Consider the following 21,126-nt stretch of genomic DNA (forward strand, 5'->3'; position numbering starts at 1 on the left):
GGCAGGATATTTTTATTTAAATAAACAAAATATAATCACAAACATAGCAGTAAAAAGCATGAAATGCCGGCCAGCATGCGAAAGCCCATTCAGAAGGTCAACGTAATTGCGTCAGCACATCTGGACCTCCCGACGTACGTTTCGTCTTAAGGCGACTTCGTCTGGGGTATGGGGGTAGGTAGCGCAGCTATTTTTGGTCTTTATATGCACTGTATGTAGTACTAATGGTTCAGCATAAGAGTCCACTGATTAATTGACAAAAAGTAGCCAGCAAGCAAGTAAAATGTCCAGCAGTAGCAAAGTAGAGCAGCAATAGGCAGGGAAGTGACAGACAGGTGACAAGGTAGTAGCAACGTGGTATCAAATAACAGCCAGTAATCAAAGTAGGAACAGCCAGGAAGCTTACATATTACAGCTCGGATAGCCGAGTCAATTCTCAGTCTGCACAATAAGTCTCTTCAATTGCATAACATTACAGTCCTGGGGTACACAGCTCGGTCCAAGACGTGGCTTAACGGCATCAGTGTATATATAACTCACTACTACTTTTGGCACCAATCATCCTCCAGAAATCAGAGCCGATTTATCTGTGCTGTTCTGTGATCAATTCCGCCACATTAGCAATTCATCCGTCCTCTCATCTATTGCGATTAGTGTGGAACGGCAGGTTGGACAGGCAACCTGGCCAGGCTGACACGTTGGTGTGGTGATGTAATCCTGCCAACCTGTTTCGCTCACTGGTCACATCATCTTCCTCAGGGCAAAGTATCATTAGATCTGGTCTAAAGGCTCCCAGATGCAATTCCAACATTACCCCAAAAGGGGCTGCCATCCCACAAGATGGCCATCAGCAATATTTATGATGAAACGCAAATGGCAAGAGTAGATTGGTTCCTCACGGACCCTAGATGATATAAACCCTTTTATTTCCTTTAACCTTTACCACCTATAGACTAGTGGACCTTCTAAAGTGTTACTTCAATTAGCCAATAAAGGCCCACTGGGTAATCCAGAAGATTAGCACACAGGGAAAATGACAGAAAAAGCACTAAGGGTACAGAAACACTTGCAAACTCAGCTCAGTATTAAGTCCCTTTGGGAACCCAACCTAAAAATACATTTTTCTCCTTCCACAGAAGGGCTGTAATAAAGTCTCCTCTGCGGTTGAATAATTTTAAGACATAATGTTTTTTTTGCATGGGCACGCCATAATATATAGGACCCGTGCGATACCACTGTTGATAAAATGTCTGATAGGATATACCTTCTGGTGATCCACATTACTGAATATGTACTGTAGCTGCTGACTTTTAATAAACTGACATTTACCTGTGTGTACTCACTTAGGCTGGTTCTTCACTGGTATTCAGGCCCCTGGTGCCACCATGCAGACTGTGGGATGGCGGCTGCTTTACAACTTTTTTAAGTTACGTTCCACCTTAATTTTCTGACTAAGGATCCACTTTAAATGCTACTATCCCAAGGTGCACACATTTTCCCTTTTGCTTCCCTATTACTCAGTAGGTGGAGTCTTGTTTGAGCTTCAAGTTGCGACCTGAAAACTTGAGGCTCGGGACCCTCTCCATTCACCATCTGACAGTGCTAGGTGCCTGACTGGCCATCACCAAGCACCAGTGCTGGTACATGTAAGGAAGAGGAGTACGTTTAACATGCTGTCTATACCTATACCCAGAATTAACAGATATTTCTCTTTACCCTTGGTAATCAAATGGAGCAACAGGGAAGCCAAGGGATAGTAAGTCTGTATTGTTGGGGAGGACAGCAGTCAATTCAACCACAAATTTGTTTTAGGAGTGAAGATTTGTACACTTGTCCATTTCTGACTGGTTACATAGATTATACAGTTGAAAAAAAGACACAGGTTCCTACGGTTCAACCTATGTGTGTGTGATTTTTATTTTTATTTATTTTTTTATTCTCTAACAGTTCCAATAGCCCTGTATATTCAGCTTCCCAAGGGAGACATCTAAACATTTTTTTTCTTAAAAGCAAATTGGAAGTTTTAACATTTTTGGATAAACTCCCACAGAAAGTTGCAGATACTGTGCTAATAAATAATAATAATTTCCTTTTTTATGAATGTAATTTTTCACAGAAGAGGATGTGCTTCTTTTTTTTTTTTTTTTTTCCAAACTGTGCATTTTACTTTTATGTATAGATTTGTATAAAGACTGAGTTACAAAATTGTGTCTGTAACCCTCACAGGACATGCTGCAGTTAGAGGACGGTGACCTGACTATGATTGGAGATCGTGGTGTTACACTAAGTGGAGGACAGAAAGCGCGTGTGAATCTAGCCAGGTAGATCATTTAATATTCTGTAATATGTAACAGTGTAGTATAATCTGGCCAGATTTAATAGGTAACCATGTAACATGCATGCTTCTGTAGCTTAACCATAGTTCAGAACGGCTATGGGATATTTACAACATTTGGTACAATTGTAAAATGGGCAGATAATGAACGATTAATCAATAGTATACCACCTTCTAACTAAAGCTGACACATGCAGTATGTTTGTGCAGCTATATGTTTGAAAAATTGTGTAAAATAAATTCTGCTATCTCTCTATGTAACTAAATTCACAGTTCCCCATGTGTAAGAGTTACTATACACATTTCAATCTGAATGTGCATGCTTTGAACAAAATAAACTTTAAATTTGCCAAAACTATGTAATATAAGGACCTACCTAAACAAATAAATACATTTATATCCATTGAGGCAGGCCCTGCACTACATAGCTGTTGGTTAGATCTTCGAGAGATTGTACAATCAGATTTTAAAGAATGTGGCAAGCTTAAAGCTACCCATACTGCTTTCGCCCACACATACTGTATGACCAGATTGGGCAAACGTAGACAATCTGAACCCACAGTACATAAATGATCCCGCACACGCTGAAGTCACTAGCTTTTCAGTCCAACTGTATAAGTTCAGTTCAAGCTTGAAATATGTTGCTCTACATTGTACTTATCCTAGTTATAGTCTACGATGATCTGACTGAAAGAACTCTATTTAGATATCTGAAAGATCTCTAAAGGGGCCAATACATGCTCAGATTTATTGCATAGAATACTTGTTTTAGAAGTTTTCTTGCAATAATCTACATGTGTATGAACTGCCCGTTAGGGTATGTATGCACATCTTGAACCATTTCCTTTATTCCCCACATGATTTGAGCAGTTGTCACAAGCATTATATGCAATCATTGGTTATATTGCTATTTTGCTTAAAGTGTTAAAGTGTTAAACCCACAACAGTAAAACCAGAGGGTATATGCAGTAAAGCATGCTTGTCATACTCACTGTGGAACCTATGGGGTTAATCCTCTGCATTGTGTAAAAATCTCTTTGACCCTATCTTCTCTGATCCTCCACTTTTTCCACAGTCCTGAAACCATCTCATGTAAAAACAGAACATTGGGGGGCAAGCTGCACATGCTCGGTTTGGTGTGTATTGCTAGAGAGTTTTTTCTTCTTGGGAGAGTGCATGTGATCGGCACAGGGCCAATCAGCACTGTCCAGACAGAGGGTCAGGGGTCCTGCAGCCTCATAGAACAATCAGGGGAGAACGCCTCTTACCAGCTTTAACCAGTGTTCGGCTGGACTTTGATAAAAATCACTGCTATATACTGATTAGAAAAGGTATTTAGCAGTTTATATTTACTAAAATAATTGCATTTCCATGTTCTGTGTACTGTGGGAGACCAGATATAGTGAATGCAGGCTCCTGAGTTTAGTAACACTTTAAGCTTACAAGGTTATATTCTAAATCTAATCTGTTTTTTTGATGGAGTATATTGGACCTTTAGGCTGGGAGGTGTAATTTTTGTGTAGGTAAGAAAAGATAATGCTGCATAAAAAAAATAAAAAAAATACCAATTAATTTTGCTATCCAAGTACTCACATAAACAATGTTCCCTGAAGGTTGATAATTTGCTGACTCATCAAAAACCTAGAGAGAATGGTCAGACCAAAGATTGCCCCCCTTGGACAGCTTGACACTGTGTTATATAAAAATGTATGAATTTATTCCTTTTCTACAGGGCAGTTTATCAAGATGCTGACATTTATCTTTTGGATGATCCCCTGAGTGCTGTTGATGCTGAGGTTGGGAGGCATTTGTTTGAAAAGTATGTATAGTATATTGCTTTTGTTGTACATCTTTTTAAGTCCCCTTTCCATAACAAGTTTACTGGATTGATACAACCATCCAAGTTATATAGTTAGAATAAGTTACAATTGGTATGCAATAAAAAAGGTGTGGTAAGAAAAATTATGTGGAGCATTCCTAGAACTGATAACCATCAATGATTGAATTGTGGAAAGCTATAATATTCGTATTCATAAAGGACCCCTTTTCTATCATAGGGAGAAAATGCAGTTTCCAAAATTATTTTTCTGTGGTAGATTGTCAGATGCTGCACCCGAGTGACACCTGCCAGAGGGGTGACACCCGTGGGTAGTGGCAATATAACACCGCCTGCTGCCCTACACTCACTGGCTATCTCCCTCATCGGAGTGGGTTGAAGCCTCCTACCCTCTGTTTAAACCACACAGGAGAAGGAGCCCAAGGGACACATCACTGTGTACAGTATATCTGTCTGCGCTGTTTAGAGGTCTGTACACTTTATTATACAGTATGTAGGTGGACATGTGCGGGGGGAGGGGGTGTCTATACTGAGGGGGGTGGGTCTATACTGAGGGGGGTGGGTCTATACTGATGGGTGAGGGTCTATACTGATGGGGGGGTCTGCACTTGGGGGGGGGGGGTGTCTATACTGATGGGGGGGTCTGCACTGATGGGGGGGGGTCTGCACTGAGGGGGGATGTCTATACTGATGGGGGAGGTCTATACTGAGGGAGGGGGTGGTCTGTACTGATGGAAGGAGGTGGTCTGTTTCATGTCAGAAGCCTCTGACATCTCTGTACCATCCCAGCAGCCTCTGACACCTCCTGTACCATGCCCGCAGCTTCTACATCTCCTGTACCATATATATATATATATATATATATATATATATATATATATATATATATATATATATATATATTATATATATATATATTATATATATACACACACTTATATTATATACATGTGTAAGCCCACCCAAGCGTATGACTATTTACTTTGCTGCTATGGGCTCTAGCCCCAGATCTTTTGTAGACCTAGCAACGCCCCTGCCGTAAAATGTTAGGTACCGGGCTCAATTCTGTTTTAAAAATGAATGGGTAAAGTACATAACCTTTGAATCACCATTCAGTGTATAATGTATGACACCACAATTTCAAATTTCTTTTTCATATCGTGTTTGTGTTTCCTAATAGCAGGCTTTATGTGATTTTTATAAAAAATATAGAAGGTAGAAATATTTTTTAAAAAAAAATATGGTTTGGCAGAGACTTTGAGCTTGGGATGTATATTGTAATGTACACACGAGCGGATTTTCTGTTGGAAAAATCTTGGATGGTTTTTCAGACGGAATTCCGCTTAAGCTTGGCTTGCATATACACGGTCACATAAGTTCTCTGAACTTTCGACCGTCAAGAATGCGGTGATGTACAACACTACGACGAGCCGAGAAATTTAAGTTCAATGCTTCAGCGCATGTGTCGAATTGTTTCCGTGCATGCATAGGAATTTTGCACGTCGGAATTGGTACAGACGTTTGTAATTTTCGATCGAAAAATTAAGAACCTGCTCTCAATCTTTTACTGGCAGGAATTCTGCCAGCAAAAATCCGATGGAGCATACACACGGTCGGAATTTCTGACCAAAAGCTCACATCGGACTTTTGCTGGCAGAATTTCCGATCGTGTGTATGGGGCATAAGTGTTGTTTGTATGTGTGAAAAACTTTGACACAGATTTGGAAAGTAGTGGCATCATAAAAGAGTAAAACCATATCAGAAAAAGAAAACAGTACCTCTCCCAGTCTCTCTATTCTCCTTTTGCTTGGTGTGAACCCTGGCTGTCACACTCTGGGATTGATCTGTGCTGACATTTTGTGCATACGAAGGTACAAAGCAGGTGGAATGGTGAATGGAGAGGAATGTCTACAGTAGCAGAAGGACCTGCTTTAGAGGCAATGGGGGAACAAGGAGTTTCTGTCTAGTTCTGGAGCTTTTGTAGTGACGGGGTCTGTAAAATCTGGTTAGAAAACTGGGTGGTAAATTTGTGTATCCTGTCCATTACCGGTATATTGTAATTTTTATTTATTTATTTTTATGATTTTTATTGCTACATGTGAATAGGTGTACAATAGAACATTCGTAAAATAGCATATTTTAAAATACAGAACAAATATACTTTTGATCATACAGTATGTGTACTCCACCCAAGCTGACCTAATGTGACTAATAATTCCGTAGCTTTTGACCACAAAGGCCTAACTTTAGGACCCTCCCAAACCATGTGCAGAAAAGATCCCCTGCAGATTTGACATTTATGTATCTGTATCTCGCGTACTCATTCTAAAAAGATGCTGCGGTGTATACCATAATACATTCAGTGCAAGTAACATATCTGTATCATTTTGTCCCTTAAAGAAATAACAGTGCCCACATAAGTCACAAGCACATCTACCCATAATTCTTCTGTTATTCTTCTGTTAAATCAAAAACTATACTCAACCATCAGTCATGTGCCTTATAGCACTGCCTACTATCTACAAAAACCAGTGCCGAATAGTAGTCAGATACCAGCTTAGTATGTTCCAGCTGCAGCAAAAGAGCTTCTATCTTGGCGTTAACAAAAGACATATTACCAAAACCATACTGAGCCAGTGCAGCATGTTTAAGTTGCACACACTGAAAATGACACAAACTAGGTATACCCCATTCTGCCTGCATTTGAGAAAAGGGTTTAAACTTCCCGGCCATATAGGTGATGAGCATATTTCACCCCCATACTGTGCCCAGCTCAACCCCTCATTCAACTTCATAAAATTCTTCTAGATTAGGAGCATACCAAAATGGGGCATATTGGGACCAAGATAAAGCAGCGTCAGACACCTGCTTCAAACATATTGCTAGAATCTGTTGAGACTGCCAAGACAGCCATACCTCTCTTCGGTAAAATAAATTCAATAGTGTCTCAGAAGACTACAGCTGCTTCGACAGACGAGGCTGCGTAATTCAGCTGAGGTAGCATTCTCCAATGTACATACACCAACTGTGAAGCAAAGTAATACATACACAGATCAGGGAAGGCCAAACCAGTCCTTAGTTACCGGCAGTTGTAATATTTCAAGGGACACCCTGGGAGGTTTAGACCCCCATAAGAAGGCGATGAGGATCAAATTAATACATTGAACATTTATTTTATTTTTTTAGGTATGTAAATGGGAACATTGGATAGAATATGTAGAAACTTTGGCAGGTATATCATTTTGAACAGATTTATTTTCCCCAGCAATGTTCATGGAAGATCGTTCCTTTGTTGTACCCTTTCTTTAAATGTACGTATAATAGGCCACAAATCATTATCTATATAGGACTCTAATGGAATTAGAACAATCACGGCAAGATACTTAAACGTATCCAACATTACCAGAGGACAGCCACTAATGGGCGGCTAATTCTTTTGGCCTTCCAGGGGGAACAACGTTAATTTAGCCCAGTTTATTCTGAAGCCTGAATAATCCCCAAATTCCTGAATAAGTGAGATGGCCGTGGACAATGATATATGAGGATCTTTTAAATATAATAGAAGATTATCTGCATATAAAGATGCACATTCTTCCAGCACCCCTATATGCAGGCCCTGTACATCTACATCCTCTCTCAACCTTGCAGCCAATGGCTTAATGGCCAGTGCGAATAAGAGTGGTCAAAGGGCAATCTTGCCTGGTTCCCCTATAGATCGTGAAAGCATCTGATATGAGCCTATTCGAATGTGAGCCCTAGGCTCACAATATAAACATTTTTTTTTACCCAGGAGATAAACCTAGATCCAAAACCAAACCTAGTCAAGATATGCCTATTCTACGGAATCAAGTTTTTTTTTTTTTTTTTTTCCCTAGCGCTACAATCACTCCTCATATTTTAATGTACTTTATATAATACCATATACAGTTGGCACAAGATAATAGTTTTGACAGATCTTCTTCGCCGCTAGTACTAGGCAGTTTTGCCATTACGGAAGATGTAATATATATAGGAATTCCCTAACTATTTATACCAACACTTTCATCTCTTGTGTTACATCTAAACAGTTCACCATTTGGGACTTTTTAGCCTGGGGGTAGTTTTTCCTCCATTGTACATGTGTTCTCCAGTATGTAGAGAGGACCACACGACTGTTGAATGTCTGGATTAGTGAACATCTGGCTAATATTAGCAAAGGCTTTAAGGGAACATAGCCTTTAAAAACACTTTTCCCATCATCATAACAGAGACCCCTCTTCTTTGCAGGTTATAGGAATTTAAAAATACACTCCACAATGATGGGATAATAATTTAAGAAGGCAAATCTCTTGGCGTGAAACACAGTGGATATTTGATCTGAAAACCTTTCATCCTTGGGCCCTTCATGTAGAGTAGGATATTAACTCCTGTATTGATATTAGCTAATTTTAATTACCATACATAGTTCACTGTTGTGGGGTAAGTGGGTACTCCAATGATTTTATTTTTTTTATTTTTTTATATAGAGTGAATTGTTGTTCATACATGGAACCTCTAGATGGTAATAGATAGAAATGCATGGTTTAAAGCCTAAGTTTAGTAAAAAAAAAAATTGACACAATGGACATTACATAAGATTAATGCCATGTGTCCAAGCTATGAATGGTGGATGATTGCAAGATTTGCCCCCTCCATTCACAGATCATGTTTAATTCATGGAAATTATAGTAGCTTCTATGAATGGGGGAGCTGGAAATAATAGTTGGGCACTCTTCATTAATGCCAGTCACAGCTCCATTGTCCCTGCCACATCAGAGGAGGATGATTTCCACTAAAGTAGGAAACTGTAGTACAAGGGACACATGGCATTGATCCAATGATATGTCCCCTGTGAGGATTTTCTATTTTTTTTGTCTTTTGAGTAAACTACAGCTTTATGCTTGTTTTACTTACCGGACCCTCTGCTGTCGAAGCAGGTGATGCTCCCTCACGTTCCAGTGGTGGACTATTCTTAGGCATCCTCACATGCACTGCAGTGCTATGGAACCTGCCTTGGTCTAGATGAGGGGACCTGTGACCACTGGGGCATACAAGAGGAGAAGCAACGGAAACTGGTCTTGCATCATAGAGTATTAGGTGGGTAAAACTGCTTTTATAGTTTCACTGGGCCTAAATGAGGATAAAACCCTTGCAGAGCAGGGACAGCCCCTCTGAAAGGGGGCATTTTTACTTTTCCCAGGGTCCAGCTTTAAATTTGTGTGCTTTTTGTGTTTTCTTCCAGGTATATATCTGGCCATATATATACAGTTGTGCTCATAAGTTTACATACCCTGGCAGAATTTTTTATTTCCATTTTTCAGAGAATTTGAATAACACAAAAACATTTTTCACTCATTTATTATCAATCAACTGTGTTTACTTTTTTTAAATCGGAATGCCACAGAAACTACCCAAATTACCCTGATCAAAAGTTTACATACCCTTGTGATTTTGGCCTGATAACATGCACACAGGTTGACACAAAGGGGGTTTGAATGGCTATTAAAGGTAACAATTCTCACCTGTGATCATTTTGCTTGTAATTAGTGTGTGTGTAAAAGGTCAATGTTTTTTGGGATTTTGAGTCACGGGGAAAGCAAAAGAATTGTCAAAGGATCTGTCGAAAAAGGTAGTTGAACTGTATAAAACAGGAAAAGGAATTTAAAAAGATGTCCAAAGAATTGAGAATGCCATTCAGCAGTGTTCAAACTCTAATCAAGAAGTGGAAAATGAGTGGTTCTGTTGAAACCAAACCACGGTTAGGTAGACCAACTTAGAGTTCATCCACAACTGCCAGGAAATTTGTTCGGGATGCAAAGAAAAACCCACAAATAACATCAGGTGAAATGCAAGACTCTGAAAGCATGTGGTGTGACCGTTTCAAGATGCACAATAAGGAGGCACTTGAAGAAAGATGAGCTGCATGGTCAAGTCGCCACAAGAAAGCCATTACTATGCAAATTCCACAAAGTATCCCGCTTACAATATGCCAAACAGCACGAGCCTCAAACCTTCTGGCACAAAGTAATTTGGAGTGATGAGACCAACATTTCGGTTTTTGGCCACAGCCATAAACGCAACATTTGGAGAGGCGTCAACAAGGCCTATGATGAAAGGTACACCTACTGTGAAACATGGCGGTGGATCGCTGATGTTTTTAAGGATGTATGAGACGCAAAGGCACAGGAAATTTGGTCAAAATTGATGGCAAAATGAATGCAGTATGTTATTAAAAAATACTGGAGTAACATTTGCATTCATCAGCCACGAAGATGCGCATGGGATGTACATGGAAATTCCAACATGACAATGATCCAAAACACAAGGCCAATTTGACCTGTCATTGGCTACAGCAGAATAAATTGAAGGTTCTGGAGTGACCATCTCAGTCTCCTCCTGGGGAGATTTCATGCAAGGACAGCCCAAGAATTTACAGGAACTGGAGACTTTTTGCCAAGAGAAATGGACAGGCATCTCAGAAGATAAAGAGCCTTTTCCACAAATGCCACAAAAGATTTCAATCTGTCATTGATGTTAAAGGGGGCAATACACGCCATTAAGGACACGTGTATGTAAACTTTTGATCAGGGACATTATGAAGGTCGTGATGTGATTAGGATTTAAAAAGAGTAACACAGTTGATGGTAAATGGCTTCAGCCAAACACCTGAATGATAGCACAAAAACTTTTCTTTCACTCATGGTTAGGCTATGCGAAACCACTACACAGAGAAAGTAAGTATAACGTTTGTGATTAAAAAAAAAAAAAAAAAAGAAAGAAAAGAGCCTTTAGAGAGAAAATAAGCTGTCGTGGCCTTACAATGCTAGTTGGCTGTCCACCACTGGCTTTAGTATTTTTTGATGTACTGGTCTAGATCAAACCTGCAGAAAGTAAAGTCAGGGAGAAGTCAGAAAGCATGATGTACATGCTTGTTATGGGTCAGTGATGCAGAATGTATTGAAGACATTGGATCAGCATGACCCCCAGGCAAGGCCAGTAATGAGAGGCTAATCCAGGTTTCCTTTGATATACACATAGTCAAATATGGCATATGAGACACAAGATTCTCCTTGTCGTCAGTCCCGTAGTAGTTAGTATGCAAGGTTCTACATTGCCAGCATAAGTGTGTTTTGTGTGTAGAAATATTGTTTTCTTGGCTTGAGTATCTGTTCTTCTTTATGTGCAGTGCGCTAGAATCCTCTCATCTGTTTATTTCACAAACTTTGTATTTCCCTCTGGTCACGATTTCTGTTGCTGTCTTTGATGTTTTGTTTTCTCCTCTAAACAGAAGCGTTATCTAAATAAATTCAGACATTTGTTTTCTTGACACAGACAGAAGATTTTTGAAGTGTATGACAATGCACAGAGAGTTACTTTGATGATTCGTCTCCCTCTCATATTCCCACAAAGTGAACCGATGCTCAATGCCTTGATTATGCCGTGAAACATATTCACTATACAGATCGCGTTTGTTAGCTGCCGAGGCCCAGGGACATAAAACATTTATCAGTTCAGCAATACTATAAGAATTTGCACATGAAATGTGTCAAACAAAGCGCTTAAATTAAGGCATGGCAGCTTGTTATGCCAGTCTATTTTTATTTATTTATTTATCGAATCAGAATGTAAGACGAGAAATGATTGAAAATGTTCCCTATCTCCGATCTGTCAAGAGTCCTTTTGAAACAGAACATTCTTCTTTTTTCAGTTGTGCGCTGTACAATAGAAGTGTATTCTTGCTGAATGTTTTCAGAAGCGCTGCTTTAAATCATCCGGACAATGGAATTAAAACACCCGTCCTTCTTAACGACAAGTTTTTATTAAAAGAATAAGTGTGTGGCCCTGACGTGGGCTCTGTGTGTGAAGGGGGATTCTGGCCTTGGACTTTTATCAATACAGTTGTCAGTGACGTTTTTATTAACTATAGAAATTCAGTGTCCTTCAGATTGCATACTGTATGCTTGTTGAGAAGGCCTTGATCTGCGATTAATAGGCACCATTATTAACGATGATTGTGTGTTATGCTTGCCGAGCTTCATAGAGTTGTAAAACATCAGCCTAAACCTTTATTTCATGGATTTTATAGTCAAATTGCAGTAAGTCATCTGCATGTTTCCACATTTCAACGAATACATTTTTTCAATGGTACGGTTTGTGAAACCATTTTCCAATGCTGTCTGTAAATTAGCAAAGCTTCAACAAAGGATTAATTTGTTGAACTTTTCTCTAAAAGGTCAGCATTAAAGCGAAACTCCAGGGAAACCACTAAATACACAGCTAAAAAATATACTTTAGGACAGGGGTACCTAACCTTTTTAAAGTGTGAGGGCCACTTGAGCAACTTGGTAACCGGTCACGGCCACAATGGCAGGCGGATGACAGGTCCGTGTCCACGCTGCATATGCAGAGCAGACATAGACACACACAGCCCGCTCTCTAAAACCCCTCCAACCCTATCCGGCTAGTCGGAAAGGAACGGATCCACTTCTGTTTTAGTGGATCGGATTGGAGGTAGGCGGGTGTAAAGGGACACAAATCTTGGGCCGTCTGAAAAACAGACAGATGGACCTGATCGGACTGATTGCGTGAAAGGGGCCCAAGGCCCGTTTCACGCAGATGCGCTGTGGTTTACCCACACCGTGGGTGCAGCGCAGTGTACCTGATGCTTTACTGCAGGTTAGCTGCACTTTGCCATAGAATTCTATTATATCTCACAGGTGTGGTGCCCTTTCTGAAAGTGCACCAAACCCACAGGTAATAACAGAAGTCTGATTCATTGTGGATCAGTTTGAAAGCAGCCCAGTGTAGCTAGTGTACCAGTGTAGAGAACAGAGGTGCCCATTGCTGTTTTGATTTTAATTAAAATCTGACCTCAATTTTTACTTCTACCTCAGGGTTCCTACAGGTATTGCTGGCTGCTGCTGTCCCCCAGGGTGGCTATGGCTGGTGGAGGCTGCTGCTGCCCCCTAGAAGGCTATGGCTGGCGGAGGCTGCTGCTGTCCCCCAGGACAGGTATGGCTGGCAGCTGCTGTTGTCCCCCAGGATGGGTATGGTTTCCGGCTGCAGGTATGGCAGGGGGATGCTGCTGTCCCCCAGGCGGATATAGCTGGCAGTTGCTGCTGTCCCCCAAGCGGATGTAGCTGGCAGCTGCTGCTGCTGTCCCCTAGGTTGGGTATGGCTGGCGGTTGCTGCTTTCCCCTAGGGCATATGTGGCTGGCGTCTGCTGCTGTCCCCTAGGGTGGGTGTGGCTGGCGGCTGCTGCTGTCCCCTAGGGTGGGTGTGCCTGGCGGCTGCTGCTGTCCCCTTGGGAGGGTATGGCTGGCGGCTGCTGTCCCCTTGGGAAGGTATGCCTGGCAGCTGCTGCTGTCCCCTAGGGCAGGTATGACTGGCGGCTGCTGCTGTCCCGCAGGTGTGGGTATGACTGGCAGCTGCTGCTGTCCCCCCAGGTGTGGGTATGGCTGGCGGCTGCTGCTGTCTTTTCCCCAGCGTATAGCTGTCAGGTACTGCTGGCTGCTCCCCTGGTTGAGTATGGCTGGCAGATGATGTTGATGGTTGCTGTCCCAGGCAGATAGTGCATCTGGTATTACTCCGCCTGTGATGGGAGCCAGCGCTATGCAGGAAGCATTGGCCTTGCTTCCTCTAACGTTGGCTCCATTCTTTACACTGATGCTTGGAATGGCGGGTTAGGAACACGCTATATGGGCTTGCTGACCCACCATCCCAGAGCAGGAGGTGGCGGGCCACATCAGAGGGCACTGCGGGCCAAGTGGTCCCCGGGCCAGTGGTTGCGCACCCCTGCTGTAAGATATGCTTTTCAAAAACTGAAAAATCGGGTGCATTGATGTGTGCTGATAGAAAATAAACCAAAACTTTCAAGCGCTAAGTTCATGGAACCACAATAGTGTTGAAAAGGGCATTAGACAGTCACAGCTGCTGTGGGAGACACTTGGAGCATTGACCATACTGTTGATAAAAAGTAGAATATTTAGAATTTTAGCGCAAGCTATAACACATTGCAACAAGCTGCTGCATATAGAGTTAAACGGACTGTAAAGTTTGAGTTAAAAAATAAAACATAAAAAACAAGTACTGTTGGGTTGTGCAGTACACAACCATGCCTGCTGGTTTGAAAGGACACTTACAAATTGTGACAAATGAAACTTAAAAAATTGGCAAAAAGCAGCTGGCACACTTTTGATACAATTGATACAAATTGTGTAACAGAACTCAAAAGTGCCACTCTAATCAGGATGATCAACGGATAATGCAAATCATCATATATGTGAATCCCAAAAAGTAAATGCATGAACATAAATGACACTCCCACAGTACACAAATAATAGCAGTTACAAAATGTGAAAATAAGTCCCAAATAAAAAGATAAATAAAATCCTATACAAATAATAACAGTCCCAAAGTGAAAGAGACACTTGCAAACTGTACAGAAAAATAAACTACAGAGAGACGCATGAATTATGTGACTAAGGTGTATATGAAAAAAGAAAAAAAATATGCTTCACCAATGCACACAAAATGTTCCTGTTCATCTTTGAAAAAAGTATGGAAATACTTGTAGATCCTGCAAGAAATTAGGTGAGCACTTCTGTGCACTGACAACACTACTGCAGGGGCTAATCCAAAGGGTGGTGATAAATGGCGAGTAAATATTCTAAAAAATCCGCGCTAAAGGAAGTGAACTGCAGCCTCTCTGAAAAAACTCCACCAAGGTGGAGCCAATGAATAAGGAGAAAGTCTACAAAGGGATGATGGCGCTGTTCTATAAACTATATACAAATGCATATGGTGGGTGCACGCATAGCCCTTGTACACACGGTCGGAGAATCTGTCGGAATGAGTCTTATCGGACCGTGTCGTCAGATAATCAGACTGTGTGTGGTATGCATCGGACTGATTCCGTCCGAATCTCCGTCCGACCCAATTTTCCAACATGTTGGAAATATTTCCCGACCAACTGGGCCGGACGGACCTAATCCGATCATGTGTAGAGCATTTTCATTGGACCAAGTGCCACGCATGCTCAGATCAAATTCCTACATCAAAGCTATTGGCTACTAGCCTGAATGTAGTCCCATCATAATGAAATTACGTCATCACGTTCTGAAAGATCGGATTTTTCGCCAACTTGGCCCGGCCGTGTGTATGCAACAGTTTCGGACACAAACCGTCGGACTAAATCCGACGGGCAAAATCCAACGGATTTGGTTGGCAAAATCTCCGGCCGTGTGTACGTGGGCATAGACTAACCACACCAAGAAAAATAAATACGTATGTGTAAACAGGCTTATGTAAACAACTCTACATAAAAAGTGCAATGTGCATAAGGATAATAAAGTGCCAAAAATTGTATGTGTATAAAGTGAACAGTGCAAAAAAAATATATATCTACATATATTATTACCAGAAGACAACATCAATAAGAATTAATATATCGCAAAATGAATAAATTATCCATCAAATATCAATCCTACATGTACAGCCAGAAAAATTTGACTAAAAATGTTGAAATAAAATATATATAGAAATGTCCAGACGATCAAAAAGTGAAAGTCCAAAGTGTTAAATACCCAGAGAAGATATATTTATGAATAATTATAAATATAAAAAGGAAGAACTAAGTTAAAAATTTATGAGTGTCCATAAGTGAAAAAATCTTTTGTGCAAAAAACACCACTGTAAATACAGGTGACTTGTCAGTGCTCCTCCCCTCCTTCCTCCATTGGCCCCTCTTATGAATGCACTTGCCAGAGTGCCTCATCCCTGCTGGGGTAACAGGCGTATAACCTCCTTTTCCGGGTGTTGGTGGTAATCCTCCTGTCAGGGTACCCTGGACTCCTGGTAGTTACTGACCGTCAGTAGTACTTCCTGATACAAGGCCAAGGTGATGAGAGGCTCCCCTTGTGGCTAAACGCAGTATATCTCTGAAGGTGGTACAGGAGGTATAGTGCCCAAAGAAGCACAGGTTGCCAGGCCGGGTATGTATGCCTCGAGCAGATGATCACCTGGCGTTTTCCAAGTATCAGGGCAGGCCAGAGAGCTTTCTTCGTGTCCCAGGAGAGAGCTTTTTCACTTATGGACACTAATGAATTTTAATTTAGTTCTTAATTTTTATGTTTATATTCATTCACAAATATATCTTCTCTGGGTATTTAACACTTTGGACTTTCACTTTTTGATTTTCTTACATTTCTATATATATATTTTATTTCAACATTTTTATTCACATTTTTTTGGCTGTACACGTAGGATTGATATTTGATGGATAATTTATTCATTTATATTTTGTGATATATATATATATATTCGGCCGATTCTTTCTCTGGGCCCCCGATGGCACGGGAGAGCCCAGAGAAGCACCGGATGGCGGCAGGAGGGGGGGGGGGGCGTCCCCTATAAGAATAATCAAGCAGTGAAACTGCTGCTATGATCATTCTTATGGTGCACAGAATCGCCGGCTGGAAAGAATATCTGAATGATGCCTCTAGCTGCAGGCATCATTCAGATAACCCAGCTCAAAGTCAAGGACGTCATTTGACTTTGTGCGGTAGGGAAGTGAGGCGGCTTGCGGGCGTGCCCTCCGGGAGCTCCGTGAATGTGATTGCGGGTCCCAGGGACTTTGTCCGTGGGGATACCCATGATAGTCTCACGGAGGGGAAGAATGGGGAAATGCTAATGTAAACAAGCATTTCCCCATTCTGCCTAAAGGCACTGACACTGATCACAGCTCCCTGTGATCAGGAGCAGTTATCAGTGTCGTGTCACACACAGCCCCTCCCCCCCACATTTCGAATCACTCCCTAGGACACGCTTAACCCCTACAGTGCCACATAGTGGTTAACCCCTTCACTGCCAGTCATATTTACACAGTAATCAATACATTTTTAATTGCAGTGATTGCTGTATAAATGTGAATGGTCCCAAAATCGCGCCAAGTGTCTGATCTGTCTGCCATAATGGTGCAGTCCCAATAAAAATCCTTTATCGCCGCCATTACTAGCAAAAAAAAAAAAAATGTATAATTAAAATGCCATAAAACTGTTCCCTATTTTGTAGACACTATAACTTTTGCACAAACCAAACGCTTATTGCAATTTGTTTTTTTTTTTTTTTTTTTTTTTTACCAAAAATATGTAGAAGAATACTTATTGGCCTAAACTGAGGAAAAATATGTTTTTTATATTTTTTTGGGTGATATTTATTATAGCAAAAAGTAAAATATAATGCATTTTTTTTTCAAAATTGTCACTATTTTTTTGTTTATAGTGCAAAAAAATAAATTCTGCAGTGGTGATCAAATATCACCAAAAGAAATCTCTATTTGTGGGGAAAAAAGGACGTCAATTGTCAGTTAAAACAACGCAGTGGCAAATTGCAAAAAGTGCTCTGGTCTCTGGCCAGCCAAATGGTCAGGGGCTTAAGTGGTTAACTGTGGGAAGGTGAAGCTACTGCCTGTTCACTTCCTGGATTTACAGAGGCACACCTCCAGCTCTGCAGGAGGTGTGCCTCATTGGCTCTCTTATGACTCACCCTGTCCCTTCCTGGTAAGTGCTCAGAAGAGTGAGTGAGAGCTGTGCATGATAGGCGGTGATCTCGCGGCGAATCCGCTGCGGAGACCACCGTTATCGTACAGCCGACTGGCGCCTGAAGAGATGGATATCTCGGTTGTGGCAGCAGCTGCTGCCGTTACTGAGATATCCCTCTTCAAAAATAGGACGTACATCGGCGTGCGCTGGTCGGCAAGTGGTTAACTTTAACACAGCACAGTAAAATAAGCATTCGCAAGTAAACGATTTGTTAAAATTCTTAACCCAGTACTTGCTCTTTACAACTTTCAATGCTGTTGGTTCCTGTCCTCTCAGTGCTGCTTCCTTGAACTACTGGTCTTCACAGTAAAGCGTTAATAGTGGACAGTGTAGTCTCTAGTCGGTTTGGAAAAGGGATGGGGGAGGAACAGGGAAGTACCTTGTTATCTTAGGTTATAGGGCTGTGTGTTTCTGTCTACTGATGCACACAGTGTAGGGAGATACAACTCTAGTCCCTGCATACATGGGTAACATCATGGTACCAGACAAAGGCGCCACCCTGAAACAGGAAACCTGGGCGTTTGATCATGGCACCATCTTAAACTGGAATTGAAAGATAAAGAATCTGCATACTCAGCAAGTGATACAGTTAGCCCCTGAAAGTGCTTAAAAAAAAACAAAAAGTATGTTTAATATTATTTTAGACTTTGAATTTCCTTTTTTTGTACTGACATAGTGAAAGAATTATTGCAACCCAGCTGCTTGTGCCTTTGCACCACATTTTATTAGCATTGGGCTTTTAAGCAGAATAGATAATTAGCATGCTGGGAGACTTTTTTCAGTCATTTGAATAACACATTTACATTTCTGAAATATGGTTATTCCCAATATATACATGTTAAGATTGTTGTATTGTAAGTCTTATTTTTCAGATTTCCAATGTATTCATCGTTGCTAATGATTAGCTTTAGCACCATTTCATGCGGATCCAGATCAGAATATTTTTCTTTTGCTTGTAGCAGAAAATCGAGCAGAATTAGGATTTAGTTTGTAATTGAAATTTTTATAGTCGCATGAGTTTGATTTTAATTTTTTTTTCTTAAATTGTGATTTTCATGAATGATGATCTTCAGGAGAAAATAGTGGTAATGATTTTCTTTGCATATACTGGAAGATCTTTTTCGTTTGATTTAGACCAAACTTTGGGCTTTTGTCTGGTTTAAATTTTCATTGTAGTTTAATTGTTGTCTCCTTCTTGGAAGGTGCATCTCCCAGGCTCTGCGTAAGAAGCTCTGCATCTTGGTGACCCATCAGCTTCAGTACCTGACTGCCGCCAAACACATTCTTATCCTTAAAGAGGTATGCTTTTATTCTCAAGGTCACTGTAACTGACATTTTAATTTCACTGAGCTCAAATTCTGCAAACAGGAGAACTAAAGCTGGCCATACATGGATCCAGTGGTGGCCTGTCCATAAGGGATGCAGGGGTGCCGCCCGGCCCCTAATCTACATGCAGGGCACCGTACTCCATTGGATTCTAATGGAGTTGTTTTTTTGTTTTTTTTTCAAAGCACATAATTAGAGCCAGAGGCACGAATTGGCTTCAAAAAGGGTGGGCTCTGCTCCCCGAGCCCACTCAGTTGTGTGACCATAGCAAATTAATATTCGCTAGTGGCTAGGAAAAGGGAGGGAATCTGAAGTTACACTCTGCAGAGCGAGGAGCGTGAGGAGAGCTCTGAGGTTTGATTGGAGGGAAGGGACACCCCCCCCCCCCCCCTCCACACAGTACACAAGAACAGAGCTGAGGCTGTCAATCAGCTGGAGCGCCCTCCCCTGTCACTATTTTTCTCTTGGTGTCCTTAAAACTTATCAGAAATGACTCAGGCTGACACAAGTCACTGAGATATGACACTTAGTGCTCTTAATTTAGACAAGCACACACTATAGAGGGATATGCTTTGATCATATTTCATGTCCGAGGTTTCTAACCACTAAGTATATTTTTAATAATTCAGAATAAAAGTAGGAATACTCTAGACAGAATTTCCTTAGAGCCTTTCCAAAGGGATAACTTTGATCAGAGTAAAGTCGGTATGTAAGCGAATGCCTCACCCACTGATTTTTGTAAGGCATCACAAGGCGTTGTGTTAAATCAGAACAATGACCCTTGGACATTGTTTCTGCTGACTGGGTCTTATCAGTTACTAGTAATCACGTGATGCTTTAAAAAAATTAAGGTGAGTGATGTATATTCACTTCCAGACCTGTAAAAAAATGCTATTTGTCCAAAAGTCATTCTTTGCATATACTGTGATGATTTTGTACAAGCCAGTCATAGCATGACATTATGGGGTTGATTTACTAACACTGGAGAGTGCAAAATCTGATATGCCCTGTACACACGGTCAGACTTTCCGACGGAAAATGTGCGATCGGATCGTGTTGTCGGAAAATCCGATTGTGTGTGGGCTCCGTCGGAATTTCCGACACACACTTTGAGAGCAGGATCTAAAATTTTCCGACAACAAAATCCGATTGTATGAATTCCGATGGACAAAGTGCCACGCATGCTCAGAATAAATTAAGAGACCACAGCTATTGGTTACTGCCCTTTTGTACATGTTCTAAGTCACTGCGTTCAAAACTATCATATTTTCCGACAACTTTGTCCGACCATATGTATGCAAGACAAGTTTGGCACAAAATCTGTCGGAAAAAATCAGATGGATTTTGTTGTCGGAATGTCCGACCATGTGTACAAGGCAATACAGTTTTGAATAGAAACCAATCAGTTTCCATTTTTTTTTTTTCAAAGCTTAACTGAACCAGCTGAAGCTGATGGCTACCATGCACAGCTGCACCAGGTTTTGCACTCTCCAGTTTTAGTAAATCAACCCCTGTGAGCCCATGCTGCTTTCACATGGCCTCCCACTTGTTATCCTTCTGTTGAGTGCCTATAATAAAGAAGCCTGTATAAAGGCGATATTCTAAGCTGCTGTGTTAACATGAATACAGAGCTTTAAAGAACATCTTCAGGAAACATAATGAAGCTGATAAAAATCTTCACTCATTTAATTGAGTGAATATCCATGTCAATTATCCAATCATGTGAATTCTTGTTTACTTTAAATGCCCAATCATTTGCAGGTAAGAAAAAAAGAACTGATTTGCTTTTCACATAATTGGATAAATAAAGGCAATATTCACTTATTGAATTCAATCGATTAGTAAATCCGCCACATTGAAATTATCAGCTGCTTTTGTTATTGATGCCACATACAGTATGTATCTGTGCTAAAGTCAGTTATTTCACTCAGTTTAGTGTTCATCCCCTCTTCTATACCCCCTTGCTTGTGGAGTGTAGAGCCTGCAGCCTACTTCGACATTGTGGGAAT

General features: G+C 40.9%; 1 protein-coding gene across 4 annotated transcripts in view; it reads left to right on the forward strand.

Annotated features, from left to right (window-relative positions):
* ABCC4 (ATP binding cassette subfamily C member 4 (PEL blood group)) overlaps window positions 1-21,126 on the forward strand; it is a 508,465-nt gene that overhangs the window by 192,425 nt on the left and 294,914 nt on the right. For all 4 annotated transcript variants that reach the window (XM_077483041.1, XM_077483039.1, XM_077483040.1 and 1 more), the window contains exons 12-14: window positions 2,227-2,321; window positions 4,068-4,154; window positions 18,994-19,090. In XM_077483041.1, coding sequence (XP_077339167.1) covers window positions 2,227-2,321; window positions 4,068-4,154; window positions 18,994-19,090 — 279 coding nt within the window. The remainder of the gene's footprint in view (window positions 1-2,226; window positions 2,322-4,067; window positions 4,155-18,993; window positions 19,091-21,126) is intronic.

This window comes from Lithobates pipiens, unplaced genomic scaffold, assembly GCF_037356315.1.
Source record: "Lithobates pipiens isolate NorthernLeopardFrog02 unplaced genomic scaffold, aLitPip1_a1.2 Scaffold_16, whole genome shotgun sequence".
Classification (NCBI taxonomy): domain Eukaryota; kingdom Metazoa; phylum Chordata; class Amphibia; order Anura; family Ranidae; genus Lithobates; species Lithobates pipiens.